The sequence below is a fragment of the Microcaecilia unicolor genome, chromosome 7, assembly GCF_901765095.1.
Source record: "Microcaecilia unicolor chromosome 7, aMicUni1.1, whole genome shotgun sequence".
Classification (NCBI taxonomy): Eukaryota; Metazoa; Chordata; class Amphibia; order Gymnophiona; family Siphonopidae; genus Microcaecilia; species Microcaecilia unicolor.
Window position 1 is genome coordinate 180,746,671 of NC_044037.1, and position 19,907 is coordinate 180,766,577.

The 19,907-nt window shown below is 42.6% G+C and overlaps 1 protein-coding gene across 1 annotated transcript in view; it reads right to left on the bottom strand.

Moving 5' to 3' along the window:
- The window catches only part of LOC115474743 (potassium voltage-gated channel subfamily H member 8-like), a 625,512-nt gene that overhangs the window by 104,024 nt on the left and 501,581 nt on the right, over positions 1-19,907 (bottom strand). The window contains exon 11 of the mRNA XM_030210385.1: positions 870-1,210. Within this exon, the coding sequence (XP_030066245.1) occupies positions 870-1,210 (341 nt within the window). The remainder of the gene's footprint in view (positions 1-869; positions 1,211-19,907) is intronic.

A 19,907-nucleotide genomic window follows, 5' to 3' on the forward strand; every position in this document is an offset into this window, starting at 1 on the left:
TCATTGTTACTGCCAAAATCAATAATTTGTTGTGAAAGAACAACCTGTTTCTACAAGTCTCAAATATCTGACTCTAATTGCTTTTTTGATTTTCAAATGCTAAAGTAGAGTGAGTCTGACATTAAAAGGGTAGTGTGTCTTTTAGGGCTCCCTTTACTAAGTGGCAGTAAGCTCAATGCAGGCTTACCACTCGCTACACAGGAAATACCGCCGGGCTACTGCAGCAGCCCTGCGATACTTCCCACCCCTAGCGTACCGTCATTTCCTGCGCTACAAAAATTTATTTTTGTAGCGCTGGAGTGTACCTGTCGGTAATCAGGCAGTGCGACACACTGCCCAGTTACCGCTGGATTAACTCGGGAGCTCTTACCACCACCTCAATGGCTGGCGGTAAGGGCTCCCCCCCCTGAAATGGCCGCACGGCATGTGCTTTACTTGCCACATGGCCATTCCTGCAGGAAGGCGAGACTTCTCTTTTACCAGCTGTGGTAAAAGGGGGACTCGGCACAAGTGTAAAACACTAGCAGCATGCAGACGGCAGTGGGAGCAAGACAGCACAGATGGAAAGAGACAGGTATATGCCAGCAATATGTCAATAGGAGGGAATCAACCAGGAGGCTGCGGCAGCATTGATGATTGGGAGCAATGTGTATCATGTGCAATGTGCCACAATTTTTGCAAATGGAAAATCCTATAGAAGTAGCCAAGGGTGCTGAATTGCAGAAAATAAAGATCGCTAGCACTGTTATACCTGTTAGCAAAGCAGAGAAGTTGCCTGGAATTTTTTGTCCTCTATGAGGTCATGCTGCCATAATGTTAAGAATTTTACAGTGAAGTTTCTAGATGACACATCAAAGCAAAATGATTACCTGGGGCTCAGCACAGGAGGAGCACTGATGCTGAGAATTGGGAGCTGGAGCTTGCAAGGTCTTCCTTCATCCCCTGATTTGTGTTTGCTTTGGATGTCATCATTGCCATTAATCAGATTGCCAAAGTTGCCCGCTCTCTTGGTTGGTGTCCTGAAAGCTCGAGGGCTTAGTGGTGAAAGCAAGGGAGAGCTGAATGCTTTGGGCAGCTTTAGTGAGTTCTCCAAAATATTCACGCTCCTGGTGCTCGCAGACAGTGGACAACGTTCATCATCCTCAATCTCTTCATCTTCCAAGATGGATGGAAGTTTCTGGATCAGGCCACCATTGCTTTCATGTTCCAGCTACAGAGGGAAGAGAATGTTACAAGTGTTTTGATGGGCAAAGGGATCTTTGCTGATTCTTTGATGACTTTTGTTGATGAATGTAATAGTCATTTTAAAAGGTTGAGCTTGCAAGAGACTGCATAAGTTCATCTTTCATATACTGGAAAAAAGAAATGTTATATGATCAGTTTATTGCAAGAATTCAGTCATGGCTAAATGGGTCAAATTTCTGGGCTCTGTGAAAAGATTTTATCTGCAAGCTAATACATCCTGCAACAGTGAAACAGTGGTTTATTGTATCATGTGTCCATGTGTCCATGTTTGCTTTATTACATTGGACACACTAAGAGACAACTCAAAGACAGGTTGGCTGAGCACATTAGTAATTTGAGAACTCAAAAAAAAAAAAGAAGCACCGTTGGTCACTCATTGGATGGACCATACAGGTCTTTATTTGCCGTCATTTACTATGTTACTATCAGGCTTATTTTCGAAACAGAAGGACGCCCATCTTTCGACACAAATCGGAAGATGGGCGTCCTTCTCACAGGGTCACCCAAATCGGCATAATCGAAAGCCGATTTTGGGCATCCTCAACTGCTTTCCGTCGCAGGGATGATCAAAGTTCATGGGGGCATGTCGGAGGCATAGCGAAGGCGGAACTTGGGCATGCCTAGCACATGGGTGTCCTCGATCGATAATGGAAAAAAGAAGGCGCTCCTGATGAACACTTGGACAACTTTACCTGGTCCTTTTTTATTACGACCAAATCACAAAAATGTGCCCTAAATGACCAGATGACCACCGGAGGGAATTGGGGATGACCTCCCTTTACTCCCCCAATGGGCACTAACCCCCTCCCACCCTAAAAAAATTTAAAAAATATTTTTTCAAGCTTCTATGCCAGCCTCAAATATCATACCCAGCTCTATGACAGCAGTATGCAGGTCCCTGGAGCAGTTTTAGTGGGTGCAGTGACTTCAGGCAGGCGAACCCAGGCCCATCCCCCCACCTGTTACACTTGTGGTGGTAAATGTGAGCCCTTCAAAACCCACCACAAATCCACTGTACCCACATGTAGGTGTCCTCCTTCACCCGTAAAGGCTATGGTAGTGGTGTACAGTTGTGGGTAGTGGGTTTTGGGGGGGGGGGGGACTCAGCACACAAGGTAAGGGAGCTATGTACCTGGGAGCAATTTCTGAAGTCCACTGCAGTGACACCCTAGGGTGCCCGGCTGGTGTCCTGGCATGTCAGGGGGACCAGTGCACTACAAATGTTGGCTCGTTTCATGGCCAAAAGGCTTGCATTTGGTCGTTTCTGAGATGGGCGTCCTTGGTTTCCATTATAGCTGAAAACCAGAAACGACCAAGTCTAGGGACGACCATCTCTAAGGATGACCTAAATTTCAGGATTTGGGCGTCCCCAACCGTATTATTGAAACAAATGATGGAGGTCCATCTTGTTTCGATAATACAGATTTCCCCACCCCTTCGCCGGGACGTTTTGCGAGGACGTCCTCAGCAAAACTTGGGCGTCCCTTTCGATTATGCCCCTCCACATAAGTCAAAGTGCTTTGAAAATAAGCCCTTAAGCATAACTTTTCCTGTTTATTCAACTGTAATTGAATGCTTATGCTTTTTTAATTTTATTTTTATTCAGTTATATATGTTTAGAATCCAAGACTAACAGCTTGTAACAGAAAAGGAAAAAGACAATAATTTAAATTTAAGGGAACAATAACATAAGGTTACTATAAGAAAAAAAATGTTAATTTCCCCCATTCAGTCCACAATGAAATTTAATGGGAGCAAGGATCTATGTCAGGAAAAATGTATTACAAGAAATGAGATGGTAAGGCAGTGGCTTATTTTTATGAAGTGGATGTGCTCAGTAGAGCTGGAGCAACAGGGGCCATCTCTCCTCCCTTGGAGACCAAAAAGGCGGTCAGCTGGAGTGGATCATAAAAAATATATTTCATAGACTGGTATTTTACAACACATTTGCAAGAATAATTTAGCCCAAATAGTCCACCGCTCTTGAGTAATCGAGGTCTCAAAAGAAAAAGTGGCTGTTGCCTTTTCTGGGTGGATCTTGATACATCTGGTAACACTTGAACCCTACAATTCAAAAAAGGAACCTGATGATTACGGAAGAGGTTTAAAATCCAGTCTCTATCTGGTTGGGTCCAATACAAAATGATCAATCAAGGTGGCTGGAGAAGCCAACTATTCTGTTTCAATAAATTGAGTCACATTCGGAACATCAAATGATGTCTTGAGGCTAGAAGGGACCGCTAGCCCTCCTCTCTCTTTGTAAAAGCAAGAATGTAGTATGCTCTTGAGATCAGAGGGCAAGGTTGTTCTGGAACTTTCAATATTTCCAAAAAATATCCTTTCAAAGTTAGTGCAGGAGCTACAGAGGGAATCTTAGGGAAATTAATAAATTGTAAGGTCTGACGATGTACTATAATCTCCAAAATTTCTAATTTATTTATCTTTCATAAGCATTGTACGTTATTCAGAAATAGTCTTAGAAGTGTCTTCTAAATGTACTTTCTTTTGTCCCTTTTCAGAAACCCTTTTCTCCAAACTCTGATGCTCAACCTTTGAATTTTGTAAGATCTGAGATACAGGAAACTTTTTGTGAAATGGTATAGAATGCTTATGTTTTAATTGTATGCCTGTAAGGAGCTTCACATATTTTCTTGAATCCCCAATAGTAATGAAATAACACCTCTGGTTTGGATTTTGCCAGCACTGATTTCCCAAAAGAAGCGCTAAAGCCATGGTCACTCTTCATCTCCCCTCTCCAATATGAGACATTTCAGTCTGTATCTGCTGTCATCTACTGCGTTACTGTGTAAGTTACCAAACAGTCCCAAAGTTAACAGAAGCAGCCCAGAACAGGTCTGAATTTTAACTTTAATCCCATTGAATGCAAGGATGTGTTGGTGGATCGATTATGAAATATAGCTTAGTTTTCTTTTTAATAGGAAAGAACTAAAAAGATATAAATCTAAACTAAAATTAGAACAAATAGTTGCTTTGTGACTGTAAATCAAAGAAAGAAGAAAAAAAGAAAAGAAAAAAACAGTTCAGTGACAGAAAACTAATGGGACAATAATCAACACTGTTTACAAGGATAAATGTGTTTACCTGTCTTAGAACACGCTTTGATTGTTTTCTCTGTCAATGCTGGTAAAAATGAACGTGCTGTTCACAACCTGCCTAGCATTATACACATGAAACGGGGGTGGGGAGAGGTAAAGGAAGTCAAAGTACAAGCAGTGATTGTATTTGCAAACCTCCACCACCTGCTTTGCATCTGTTCCCATGCAGGTGCCAAGCACATGAATATTCGCTAACCACATTCCCCCAGATTCAGTTCATTTTGTATTGGAACCAACCAGATAGAGACAGTATAGGTTTCCCAAATTTGAGCACTGATCCCAGATCAGTGTGTAAAATAATGAGTCACTTAGGTGAGAACAATCAATTATTGGAGTTAACAAGCACCTTTACTAAGCCACGTATCCGTCTACGTGCACCCAACGCATGCCAAAATGGCGCACGGCTACCATGTGGCTTTTGCAGTAATTTCATTTTTGGCGCGTGGCCGAAAAATAATTTTTCTTTTCTGCCGCCCGTATCGGATGCATGTCAAGTGGCATTTGGCACGTGAAGGTCATTACCACCCAGTTACCACATTAGACTTTACCGTTAGGTCAATGGCTGGCGGTAAGGTCTCAGACACAAAATGGACGCGCAGCAATTTTCATTTTGCCGCATGTCCATTTTCAGCAAAAATTTTAAAAAGACCTTTTTTACAGATGCGCTGAAAGATGATTCTGTGCATGCCCAAAACCCGCACCTACACTACCACAGGCCATTTTTCAGTGCACCTTGGTAAATGGACCCCTTAATTGGCAGTAATTAGGAGTTCCATGTGGATCTGTCTTAAGCCCTATTCTATTAACATGTGTGCCTACATTTCATAGCAACTCAAAGTGAGCAAGGCCATGGGAGGGGTACGGGTGGGTCAGGGGCATTCCCAGAAATCAGGTGCAATTTTATGGAATACCTGGATTGAGTGCCTGCCATCAGCTGGATGCAAGCATTTACACCACCTTTTGGCAGGCGTAAGAGCTTGCGCTCAAAATTAGGACAGAGGAGTGCGCCAAGCTAGTATTCTGTAAAGGGCATTCTGTGTAGAGTACCTTTTACAGAATACTTTCTTAGCATGGGTCAAAATGGTGCCTAACTTTGGGTGTCATTTATCGAATTTGGTCCATTGTGAAAACCAGCCCTAATTGTGAAAAGGAAAATTCCACAAGGAGTTTTGGGTGTCTCTTTGATAGTAAGCTGCAGTCCCATGGGTACAAGGTAGGGATGTGCATTTGTTTGAAAAAGTACACAATTAAATTACATGGAAATACTTTTAATAGTTTAATTTCTTTTATTGGTTTTCGATACAAATATAAGCAAGAGCTCACAACATAGCAACAAGCAACATTTTACAAAGTATGGCAATACTGGAGCTCACATTTAAGAAGTAGCTATATCTAGGTTCAGATTAAGTGAAGAAAAGAGAGAGGTAGGAAAGAGGAAAAGAAGAGGGAAGGGGGGGGGGGGCTGGAGGATACAAATCAAAATGTAAGGCATGCATTGGCCATAAAATACATCTAATTTAGTGCTTAATGCTGTACAGTGTCAAAATAAGATACAAGTGGTAGTCATTTTTCCCTATATGAAGCAAAGCAAGAAGATTTCTTTGCAAGGAAATACTTTTAAAACAAAAAGGAGGAAACGTTTTTTCACTCAAAGAATAGTTAAGGTTTGAAGTTTTGAACTCGTTGCCGGAGGATGTGGTAATAGCAATTAGCGTATCTGGGTTTAAAAAAAGGTTTGGAGAAGTTCCTGGAAGAAAAGCCCATAGTCTGTTATTGAGCTGGGGGAAGCCACTGCTTGCCCTGGGATTGGTAGCTTGGAATATTGTTACTAAATGGGTTTCTGCCAGGTACTTGTTGTGACCTGGATTTGCCACTGTTGGAAGCAGGATACTGGGCTAGATGGACCTATGTCATTGGCAAATGAAAATGAGCAGAAAAAAAAGGTCTGTCATCAATATTGTGCAGTCTTTGGAAAGAGTGTACATCCACAAAGAGTGAACATTCTTTCCAAGAAGAATGTGCATGCTTCAGAATGAGTGTGCACTCTTAACAACTTTGCTCCCATGATGACATAAGGGAAAACAAAATGAACCCTTCTGGAAACAACACAGGAAATTACACGAAACACAATTTTTTTGGAGGTACACCCTTAGTATACAGTGGGGACAATTTTATAAAGGTTGCCCAAATTTGGGTGCTAAAACGCAGGGCGCTGAGCGCAGATTTTATAACAGCATCTGGGCACCCAGATTCTGTTATAGAATAGAGTGTAAGACGGCATTTAAGAACATGAGAACATAAGTGTTGCCTTACTGGGGCAAACTGAAGGTCCATCAAGCCCAGTATCCTGTTTCCAACAGTGGCCAATCTTGGTCACAAATACCCGGCAAGATCCCAGAACAGTAAAACACACTTTATGCTGTGTATCCTAGAAATAAGCAGTGGATTTTCCCCAAGTCTTTTATTTTAGGAAATTATCCAAACCCTTTTTAAACCCTGCTAAGCTAACTGCTTTTACCATGTTCTCTGGCAACAAATTATAGAATTTAATTACAAATTGAGAGAAGAAGTGCACCAATATTTAAGTACTACCACCTATGTCATCTGTTAGCATCTGTAAACGGCAGGTTTAAAAATCAGCGCCAATATGTTGCACTTTAGCATGTAACTTATAGTATTCTATAAGTTATGGGCGTAACTGTGGGATCCGCACATGCTTTGCCCATGTGTATGCTTCCTTGCAGTTGTGTGCTATCCCCTGGATTCTATACATAGTGACTAAAGTTACGTGTGCAAATCAGCGCACATAGCCAATTTACACACGCAGCTTAATTGATTAATGAGCCAATAGGAACCAATAATTGGCTGCTAACAAGCAATTATTGGTGTTACTTGGCCTTAATTGGGAGTTATGCACACATCATATTCTATAATGATGTGTGCATAACTCCTATAGAGCGTGATTTCAAGGAGGTGTGTTTAGGGGTTATATATATTTTTATAGAATACACCCGATCCACGCCTAATTTAGGCACCAGTATTTATACCTGGTTTCAGCATGTGTAAATGCAGGTCCCTTAAGTTAGACGCAGATTAGGTGTTTAGGCGCTATTCTATAAAGTGCATATACCCTTTATAGAATAGCGCTCTATGCATAATTTTTTTCTGTGACAATTTTTTGGCTTGATTTATTGAATCTAGTCCTATGTGGGTTGCATGCATAGGTTGTAGAGTACCACTTAGAACTCAAGCGGCACTTATGCTTGGAATGCTACATTTACATGTGTAAGTGCGCAGTATTCTATAATCTTAGGGCCAGAGTTAGTCAATGGCGCTGTTAGACTCTGCACTAAGACATTTTGTAAAGGGTGTTCTGTGCAGAGCACTCTTTTCGGAATACACTTCTCGTGCCTAACCTGGGTGCGAGCACTTATGCTTGCCAAAAGCTGGTGTAAATGCTCACACCCAACTGATAGCAGTTAGATGCACAAATGCAGGTATTCTATAACATCATGACTAACCCACACCCCTCCTTTGGCCATGCCGCTTTTTGAGTCACACTGAGAGGGAAAATCGAACGGGGATGACCATCTCTAAGGGCGCCCATCTCTAAGGACGGTGCCGCAAAGGGGCAGGGCATCCCGTATTATCAAAACAAAATGGGCGTCCATCTTTCTTTTCGATAATACAGTCAGGGATGCCCAAATCTCAACATTTAGGTTGACCTAAGAGATGGGCGACCTTGGTTTTCGCCAATAATGGAAACAGAGGACATCCATCTCAAAAACGACCAAATCCAAGCCATTTGGTCATGGGAGGAGCCAGCATTCGTAGTGCACTGGTACCCCTCACATGCCAGGACACCAACCGGGCACCCTAGGGGGCACTGCAGTAGACTTCAGAAATTGCTCCCAGGTGCATAGCTCCCTTACCTTCGGTGCTGAGCCCTCCAACCCCCCACCCCAACAACTGTACACCACTATCATAGCCCTAAGGGATGAAGGGGGGCACCTACATATGGGTACAGTGGGTTTGTGGTGGTTTTTGGAGGGCTCACATTTACCACCACAAGTGTAACAGGTAGGGGGGGGGGATGGGCCTGGGTCCGCCTGCCTGAAGTGCACTGCATCCACTAAAAACTGCTCCAGGGACCTGCATACTGCTGTCATGGAGCTGGGTATGACATTTGAGGTTGGCATAGAGGCTGGAAAAAATGTTTTTTAATTTTGCTTTTTGGGTGGGAGGGGGTTGGTGACCACTGGGGGAGTAAGAGGAGGTCATCCCCAATTCCTTCCAGTGGTCATCTGGTCAGTAAGGGCACCTTTTCGAGGCTTGGTCAAGAAAACAAATGGACCAAATGCTCGTGAGGGACACCCTTCTTTTTTCCATTATCGGCCGAGGACACCCATATCTTAAGCACGCCTCCGTCCTGCCTTTGGTACGCTGCCGACATGCCCCCGGGAACTTTGGTCGTCCCCGTGACGGAAAGCAGTTGAAGACGTCCAAAATCGGCTTTCGATTAATGCCGATTTGGGCGACCCTGAGAGAAGGACACCCATCTCTCGATTTGTGTCGAAAGATGGGCGCCCTTCTTTTTCGAAAATGCCTCTGACTGTATGAAATTTAGGCATGAATGTTATAGTATAAGGCATAGGGCAAATCCACGCATAACTCCTAATTACTGCCAAGTGCTTGTTAAAGCCAATTATTGCTTAGTTTAGTTTAGTAATATAATATATTGCCTTTCATAAAATCAAAGTGTTTTACAATCAATTAAAAAGCATAAAACAATGGAAAAGAACTGCAACTCAAAAGATTAAACAGAAGTTAAAAAGGAAGCTACTATTTTTCTAGAAGGGAAGAATAGATATGGAGCCTGCATCCAACCGCTGACTGGCTAGCCCTGCACCTCGGGCCATCAGTTAATGCCTACTTTAATTCACTTACACGTGGATCTGGATTCACGCTCAAATTTGGGCAACCTATATAGAATCTGGAGGTTAGTGTGCAAATGGCTATTATATTTAGGCACTAAGTTGGTCTTTTACTAAAGCTTAATTTGAGTTATCTGCAGCAGGACCCATAGGAATAAAATGGGCCCTGCTGCAGATAACTCGAGCTAAGTTTTAGTAAAAGACCCCCTAAAATTATAGAATAAGGGTAAGTGCTCATCGGAATGAAAGAACCACTGCCAGTTTGAAAACTGCCCTCTAAGAGGTCTGGTATTTAGCAAGCTAGTCAACAAAAAACTTATCCAGACAAAGATACCTCGGTAACTTCAGAGATTGTTTTCTGGGGGTACTCAGTGGTACCGAGTACCAGCACCTTTTCCATTGCTTGCTAAAATTAACCTACGGTCCCCAAGTATAAATGTAAGAGCCCAGGCTCATGTACACGGGCCTTTTCAATATGACATCCAAATATGGTCATTTTCAAATCAGAAAAACGTCAATCTTTTTGGTTTGAAAATTACCATATTTGGCTTTCCCCAGAAGCACAGAACAAATCCCTTGCTAAATTAGGCCATCTGCTGTCTAATCTTTAATTGTTAGCCAATATGTGCCAAAGACTCATATAATTTTTCTTGCCTGGACAAACTAATGTAATATACCAAGACAGCATAGGAAAATGAAAAAATATGTGCATGAATATTGACAGTAAATCCATGTGTGAGAACCTGTGAGGGAGGAAAACAGTGTCTAAATGCGGGGCAGTTTTTATAAACCTAGTGATGAATTTGAACTTGGAAAGGATATATTAATCCTGGCAGGTGAAAATATCTCTATTTAAAGAAGGAAACATTCTTGATATATGGACACTATGTTGCAGATACAAATTCACTCCTTCCACAATGTCTCTCTACATAAGTATTGCCATACTGGGACAGACCGAAGGTCCATCAATTCCAGAATACTGATTCTAACAGTGGCCAATCCAGGTCACAAGTACCTGACAAGATCTCAAAAAAGTACAATACATTTTATGTTGCTTATCCTAGAAATAAGTGGTGGATTTTCCCCAAGTCTATTTTAATAATGGTCTATGGACTTTTACTTTAGGAAGCCATCCAAACCTTTTTTTAAACCCCGCTAAGCTAACTGCCTTTACCACATTCTCTGGCAACAAATTCCAGAGTTTAATTACATGTTGAGTGAAGAAACATTTTCTCCAATTCATTTTAAATTTACTACTTTGTAGCTTTATTGCGTGCCCCCTAGTCCTAGTAGTTCTGGAAAGAGTAAACAAGCGATTCACGTCTACCCATTCCACTCCACTCATTATTTTATAGACCTCTATCATATCTACTACTACTAATCATTTCTATATCCCCTCAGCCGTCTTTTCTCCAAGCTGAAGAGCCCCCAGCTGCTTCAGCCTTTCCTCATAGGAAAGTCGTCCCATCCTCTTTATCATTTTCGTTGCCCTTCTCTGTACCTTTTCTAATTCCACTATACAGTGGGGGAAATAAGTATTTGATCCCTTGCTGATTTTGTAAGTTTGCCCACTGACAAAGACATGAGCAGCCCATAGTTGAAGGGTAGGTTATTGGTAACAGTGAGAGATAGCACATCACAAATTAAATCCGGAAAATCACATTTTGGAAAGTATATGAATTTATTTGCATTCTGCAGAGGGAAATAAGTATTTGATCCCTCTGGCAAACAAGACCTAATACTTGGTGGCAAAACCCTTGTTGGCAAGCACAGCGGTCAGACGTCTTCTGTAGTTGATGATGAGGTTTGCACACATGTCAGGAGGAATTTTGGTCCACTCCTCTTTGCAGATCATCTCTAAATCATTAAGAGTTCTGGGCTGTCGCTTGGCAACTCGCAGCTTCAGCTCCCTCCATAAGTTTTCAATGGGATTAAGGTCTGGTGACTGGCTAGGCCACTCCATGACCCTAATGTGCTTCTTCCTGAGCCACTCCTTTGTTGCCTTGGCTGTATGTTTTGGGTCATTGTCGTGCTGGAAGACCCAGCCACGACCCATTTTTAAGGCCCTGGCGGAGGGAAGGAGGTTGTCACTCAGAATTGTACGGTACATGGCCCCATCCATTCTCCCATTGATGCGGTGAAGTAGTCCTGTGCCCTTAGCAGAGAAACACCCCCAAAACATAACATTTCCACCTCCATGCTTGACAGTGGGGACGGTGTTCTTTGGGTCATAGGCAGCATTTCTCTTCCTCCAAACACGGCGAGTTGAGTTCATGCCAAAGAGCTCAATTTTTGTCTCATCTGACCACAGCACCTTCTCCCAATCACTCTCGGCATCATCCAGGTGTTCACTGGCAAACTTCAGACGGGCCGTCACATGTGCCTTCCGGAGCAGGGGGACCTTGCGGGCACTGCAGGATTGCAATCCGTTATGTCGTAATGTGTTACCAATGGTTTTCGTGGTGACAGTGGTCCCAGCTGCCTTGAGATCATTGACAAGTTCCCCCCTTGTAGTTGTAGGCTGATTTCTAACCTTCCTCATGATCAAGGATACCCCACGAGGTGAGATTTTGCGTGGAGCCCCAGATCTTTGTCGATTGACAGTCATTTTGTACTTCTTCCATTTTCTTACTATGGCACCAACAGTTGTCTCCTTCTCGCCCAGCGTCTTACTGATGGTTTTGTAGCCCATTCCAGCCTTGTGCAGGTATATGATCTTGTCCCTGACATCCTTAGACAGCTCCTTGCTCTTGGCCATTTTGTAGAGGTTAGAGTCTGACTGATTCACTGAGTCTGTGGACAGGTGTCTTTCATACAGGTGACCATTGCCGACAGCTGTCTGTCATGCAGGTAACGAGTTGATTTGGAGCATCTACCTGGTCTGTAGGGGCCAGATCTCTTACTGGTTGGTGGGGGATCAAATACTTATTTCCCTCTGCAGAATGCAAATAAATTCATATACTTTCCACAATTTGATTTTCCGGATTTAATTTGTGATGTGCTATCTCTCACTGTTACCAATAACCTACCCTTCAATTATGGGCTGCTCATGTCTTTGTCAGTGGGCAAACTTACAAAATCAGCAAGGGATCAAATACTTATTTCCCCCACTGTATCTTTTTTGAGATGTGGCAACCAGAATTGAATATAATATTTGAGGTGCAGTCGCATCATGGAGCGATACAAAGGCATTATAATGTCCTCATTTTTGTTTTCCATTCCTTTCCTAATAATACCTAACATTCTATTTGCTTTCTTAGCCGCAGCAGCATACTGAGAAGAGGGTTTCAATGTATCATCAACGACGACACCTAGACCCTTTTTCTGGTCGGTGACTCCTAACGTGGAAACTTGCATTACATACCTATAATTCGGGTTCCTCTTTCCCACATGCATCACTTTGCACTTGCTCACATTAAACGTCATCTGTCATTTAGACGCCCAGTCTCCGTCTCGTAAGGTCCTCTTGTAATTTTTCACAATCCTCTTGCGATTTAACAACCTTGAATAACTTTGTGTCGTTAGCAAATTTAATTACCTCACTAGTTACTTCCATCTCTAGATCATTCATAAATATGTTAAAAAGCAGTAGCCCTAGCACAGACCCCTGGGGAACCCCACTATCTACCCTTCTCCATTGAGAATACCAACCATTTAACCCTACTCTCTGTTTTCTATCTTTTAACCAGCTTTTAATCCACAATAGGACACTACCTCCTATCCCATGACTCTCCAATTTCCTCTCGAGTCTGTCATGAGCAGGGGCATATCTGCATGGGGGCCACAGGGGCCTGGGCCCCCGCAGATTTCGCCCTTGTCCCCCCATTCGGACGTCGTGCGACGTCAGACTCCGAACTGGATTCAGCCGCTCAACTCCAGCACGTCGGCCACGGTGGACGAAGAACTTGAAAGACGTCACCTCGGGTTGGCTGGCGGGGGTTGGGGTCCCCCGCCAGCTGAAGAAATATTTTTAAAGGCCCAGGAGGAAGCGGACCTCGGCGCAAAAGTAAGAAACAGCAGCAAGGGAGGGCTGGCGGTGGGAGGTTGGGTGGAGAGAGTCGTTGGTGGCGGTGGGGGGGTCCGGTAATGGTGGTGGGGGGGGGGGGGCTAAAATGTGCCCCCTCCCTCTGGCTCTGGCCCCCCCTACCGCCGGAGGCCAGATACACCTCTGTTCATGAGGTACTTTGTCAAACGCTTTTTGAAAATCCAGATGCACAATATTGACCGGCTCACCTTTATCCACATGTTTGTTCATCTCTTCAAAGAAATGCAATAGATTGGTGAGGCAAGATTTTCCTTCACTAAATCCATGTTGGCTTTGTCTCATTAATCCATGCTTTTGAATATGCTCAGTAATTTTGTTCTTTATTTATTTATTTTTTTTATAGCATTTATATCCCACATTTTCCCACCCACAGGCAGGCTCAATGTGGCTTACAGTAATCTACAGAAATCATACATCAATTCTACAACAAACGGTCGACGACATTGAAGTGAAAGAGACTAGAGAGTAATAGCAAAGGTGGGGAAATGCGGAAAGAGAAATTGAATTCAATAGGAAAATATGCGGGGCGGGTCTTGAGCGTAAGCTTTTCCAAGTAAGAAGGTCTTAAGATATTTTTTGACGGTCGGATGATCAGGGGTAATTTTCACAAATTTAGGTAGACCATTCCACAGTTGTGCGCTAATATAGGAAAAGGTGGAGGCGTAGGTGGTTTTATACTTGAGGCCACTATAGATTGGGTAATGCAGATTTAAGCACAAGCGAGCTGATCTGTGAGAGTTTTGAGGTGGTAAGCTGACAAGGGTGTCCATATATGCAGGAGCTTCACCATAGAGAATTTTATGCACCAGAGCGCAAATTTTAAATGTTATTCGGTCCTTGACAGGGAGCCAGTGCAGTTTCTCACGCAGTGGTCTTGAACTTTCAAACCTCGATTTACCATAAATAAGCCTAGCAGCTGTGTTCTGGGCAGTTTGTAATTATAATAGTCTCTAGCATTTTGCCCGGCACCAACGTCTACAATTTCCCGGATCTTCTCTGGAACCTTTTTAAAAAAATTGGTGTTACATTGACCACCCTCCAATCTTCTGGTACCATGCTTGATTTTAAAGATAAATTACATATTACTAACAATAGTTCCGTAAGTTCATTTTTCAATTTTATCAGTATTCTGGGATGAATACCATCCAGTCCAGGAGATTTGCTACTCTTCAATTTGTCAAATTGCCCCATTACATCCTCCAGGTTTATAGAGATTTCATTCAGTTTCTCTGACTTGTCTGCTTTGAATACCATTTCTGGCACCGGTATCTCTCCCAAATCTTCCTCGGTGAAGACCAAAGCAAAGAATTCATTTAAGCTCTCCGCTATAGCTTTGTCTTCCCTGATTACTCCTTTTACCCCTCGGTCATCTAGCGGTCCAACCAATTCTTTTGTCGGCTTCTTGCTTTCAATAAACCTAAAAAAATTTTTACTATGTGTTTTTGCCTCCCACGCAATCTTTTCTCAAAGTTCCTCTTTGCCTTCTTTATCAGCGCTTTGCATTTGACTTGCTATTCCTTATGCTGTTTCTTATTATTTTCAGTCGGTTCCTTCTTCCATTTTCTGAAGGATTTTCTTTAAGCTCTAATAGCTTCATTCAACCTCACTTTTTAACCATGCTGGCTGTCATTTGGTAATTCATGGTAGCAGCATAGTGACCAACCAAAACCTAAAGGTAAAGAAACACCCTATGTATAGTCCAAACAGAAAATCCAGGAAGTAGGGGTGGACCAAAAAATCTTCGCAGCCTGAGGTTGACACAAAGAACTTTATTCAGCACCACACAAGTGTATGACCTTATATAGGGCCGTGTTTCAATGTAACAGCCGTCTGCCTCAGGGGGAATAGCCTAGTAGTGCAATAGGTTGCGAACCAGAAAAGGCAGCAAATCTTGTTTTTCCCATTGATGCTTCTGTGACCTTCAGTAAGACATCCACTAACTCAGGCACAAACTCAGATCCCCATTTTCTAACCTGAGCTAATGCCCTTAATTCAACTTCTTTTCAATGCAAGACCTGGGGGCCAATGGCAGTCCCTGGAGACATCTGGGGTGGCTCCTATCATCTTTATGTTTTTGTTTTTTCTGCTACTATCTGCCTCTCTAACCAAGCTCATGACAGAAAGAAGCAAATGGATAGGAAAGAGCCATATGCTTGAAGGACAAGACATTTCTCACAAGACAAAGAGAAGAATGCATGAGGAAGTACTCTCCACCTTGAGGAAACCGTCAATGAAAAGTTTGAAGGTGGGCTGGTGGGGATGGATATCATTGACACATGCTGGTCAACAGTGTCTGGCCTTACATGGGAAGGCATTTGGTGGCTCTCCTTCAGCTCTTTTGGATCCAAAGTGGCCCTGACTTAAAAATGGCAGGAAAACAACTTGTGTATCTGAATAAAACCTGCCTTGAGCTCCAGGATGAAAAGGTGAGCAGTCATATCCATATCTCTCTCCTCAAAACAGATATTGTATACCCTTTACCTATTCTACACTTTCAAAATACATATAGCTCTGGGAATGACTCCATTTTAGGCAATTTAAACCAGTTTTGTCTGTTGCCTGATATACGATGCATCTGAGAATATTGTCCAATTAGCAGACTGTGATATGGAGCAGCATTTGACAGAGTTGCTACATACCAGCAGGAGGTAAAAATAACTTTTAATAAGAAGTACTTTTTCTTCACATTTTCATGGTTTGCTTTTCTGGAGTTACACCCAGCTGCCCACTAACCTTCATGGTATACCTTACTGTAGCAGGGGGCGGTTTATAGAGTGCTTGCCAACCTACTGTAGGCAACAGAGTGGGGGGGGGGGGGGGGGGGGGGGGACCTGTGCAGAAAAAGCAAACAGTTACTTTCAAGCATTAGCTACCAAATTATGAACAAAAGTAACTTTACTAATACATTATTTATTCATCTCCCACTAGCTTACAGCAACAATGCATCGGAGAACAAGTACACATGTCAAAGCTTTGCTCATATTGTTCAGAAGTTGGCTTTCTGGTTCACTGTTTTGAAATATTATTTTAACAGAGTGTTATAATCAAATTAGTTAATGGATTCTTTGGTTTTAGGCTGCATGAATGTGCCTAAATGCTGCCATTCTAGTCATTTGCGTACAATGGTTTAGAGTGCCAATTTCGGTGCCCAAATATGGGCGTCAGGACTTATGCCTGATGAAACTAGGTGTAATTCTTGGCACCCAATTTAGGTACATATCTCTGGTATTCTATAACACTGCGTGCAAATTTTAGGAACACCCCTGACACGCTCATGCTCTTCCCATGACCACACCTTCTATTGGTTTGCACGCTATAGATGTGTGTCCAATTCCAAATTAGTGCCAATTAGTGTCAGTTAGTACCCAATAATCAGCACTAATTGAACTGATCTAATTTAGTTGGACACACAGCTTGACTTGGCATGTAAATTTCAGTGCCTAATTTTGGGCGCCATAAATAGAATCTGGGGGAATATGCAATACCACATACTTTGCAGGTGGGCATTCACATGGATGAAAGTTGGGTGGAGCATAGGCGAGACACCCAAATATGCAGACAGATTATAAAATTTTATAATCTACATGTATTCTTTTCCAGTCTGGTCGTGAGTATTTCTATCAGCTGTATGGCTGGTGTAAATGTCTGTGTTCTGTCCCCCAACAGCCTTACACTAGTTTATAGTATGGCCCTAATATGTGTTTAATGGCTTTACTGTTATTCTCACTTCTAAGGATTTTTACTGCTGCAGTCCTCACTGCAAAGATATATCAGTAATGCATCATGTGAAATGTAGTCTCACTTTTACCGCAACCACCCCTGCTTGTTTGTATAAAGTCTGTTACTATTGGTCTATTCTCCTGCAAAGACTTCCTCTCTTTCTCAGCCAAGCTTGGCTCTTTTGTCTACCTGCTATCATTTCCTGGTCATTCTTACTATCTCTGTCCTGAGAGATCAGCTGGGTATGACCTTTCCTTCCAATCAAGGACTACCCCAGGACTACCCCTTCTACCTGATGGCAGGCTCTGTCCCTATTGATCCCTTTCCTCTTCCTCCCTGGACTTGTGTGAGCCCCTTCTTGACCTCTCCTTCTCCATGAGGCATTCTCCATCTTGCTTCAGACAGCACTTGTCCTGCTATTCCCGCTTGTAATGAACCGCTTTTTACCTCATTCATTCTTTCTCATAAGATATTGCATATTCCATCCACCCAGCTCTGAACTGCTCGCATCTGTTTAACTGTTCTCCATCTCTGCAATAAAGCTCCTTCCCTTCAGATTTCTGTCTCCAACCACTGATACAGCTCTCAGAATTACAGAGTCTCTGTTGCCTTGGGGCAATACTTCTGACATCTGACTGTGAGTAAACATCTATATTTATTCAATAAAGGAAATTTCAGAAATATAGATGCTTTAGATGTGTGTGGGTGTGCCAAGGTTATACTTCTAGGACATTAAGAGGCATATTTTCAAAGCACTTTGGGAGGCTAAGTTCCATAGGTTTCTATGGAACTTTGGGAGGCTAAGTGCTTTGAAAATATGCCTCTAAGGCTTCACGGATATTAAGCATTAAAAGGCCTTGACAGTCTGCACCTGCAAAGCCATACGTAAGGTGTTTTATGCTAGTATTCTATAAAGAGAAGTGGGCACATGCTTTCATTACAGAGTAGGTTTCAAAGAGGCACTTTCCTAGCACTTAAATCTAGGCGCCCTCTTCTAGAATTACCCTTTTGTGGGGTAATTGTATGAAGTGGGTTTTAACATTTACACGCTGATTAATTGTGCAAATGTTTAGAATATCAGCATATATGCATGTATGTAAACAAGTATGTGCATAAATTCCGCCTAGGTACTATTCTATAAATATCCTCCGAACCCAATGTGTGTGGTACAAAACAATATATTCATTTTGGAGGTTATCATCAAGCAGTCAGTACATGAACCTTTACGCAAATAATTTTTATTTTTATATTGGATCCTCAGATGGAGGGGCAGAATAAACTTTTCAGTATTGGCCAAACATCAAATTCATCAGAAAATGTGAGCACCACTCTAATAATGTTATGTTATGCACTGACTATTTAAGCACCTTGTCCCTGATGCAGATTTGCAAAACATCATTTCATGTCGGGTGGTGTTTACATCAAGGAAAACCATCTGAGGATACAATATAAAAATTTTAAATTATTTGCAGAGAGGTTCATTTGTTGACTGATTCTGTAAATATGTGCATATCTGACATCATACCTTTGGTGATAATTCTATAACAGTGTGTCTCTATATAGGATCCCATAAGATGCCTACTTGCTTTCATAGAATACTAATGTAAGAGGTTAGGTATATGTCTATAATTTAGGTGTAAGCACCTATGTCAGCGAGGGTGGGGGATGAAAGAAAGGCAGACCTGTATGCCTAATGCTTTCCCATTTTATCTGTGGCCACCCTCTTAAAAATCCGCTTTGGCTGTGCCACTTCTTCTTTCAAGGAGATTTCTATTTTGGATAATTCATAAATGATATACTGGGAAATTGTGTAACAATAGAAACTGGAACTCTACACCAATAAAAGGAGAACTTATCTGTTTAATGAAAAGCCAATTTTTGTGAAATTCAGTTTTCTTTCAGGTTCACAGCACTGGACAGCCTTCAGAGCTGAACGCAGAACACAGCTCTCCAACTGGCTTATTGAGTTGTTTGAGAATGAGAATAACATAGGTAGGTAAAATACACCCACACCTCTCAACTCATGCAACTCAGCATCATCTACAATAAGCGTGCCAAATTCAAAACAGTGAAAAACTTTAGGGTGCAGTTTTATTAAGTCTCTAAGCAACAACAATTCTGGAAGCACCTGAGCCATCTGCAGATAGTCCTTAGCACATTCTCTCCACCTCGCCATGCCAGCTAATGAGTTATATCTTCTTAAGTCAAGCAGTAACCCACCTTGCTGTTCTCTAACACTGTAGGCCATGAAAAACACCTACTTTTCCAGGCTGCAGCTTAGGAACATGCCTGCTGTGTGCTCTAGCTAGGCACTATGAAAGGGTCAAATGCCTGTGAATGCTCCAGATCCTTGGTTTAATTTACCATCCAATGCTGTCTTCGGTGTTCTTCAAGGATGCTTATTTGGCTTAGGTACCCCACCCTAGCAGTGAAATAGCCAAAGCAAAATTAAAATCAGCAGCCAGAAATCACAAAACAAAAATGAGCCCTGAGTAGTGTTACCATAATTGCTTTAACAAAAAAAGAGGACACCAATATCCATGCCTCTTCCCCATCCCACCACACCTCTGTCACGCCCCTCCTCACCCCCATGCCACACAGTCTCCTTGATCTCCCCCCAAAGAAAGCCTCCTTACCCCCCACCCACATTTCATCTATAATTCACCTCCCCTCCTTTATCGTGCCCTCTTTGGTGCAGGAAAGGATCCCACTCTTTTCTGCCTGGCGATGCCACTGCCTGCTCACTGCCAGCACCCCATCACCAGGCAGAAAAGAGTGGGGTCCTTTCCTGCCCTGAAGAGGCCACTAGGCACCAGGGCATGATAAGGTAGGGGAGGGGGGACACCC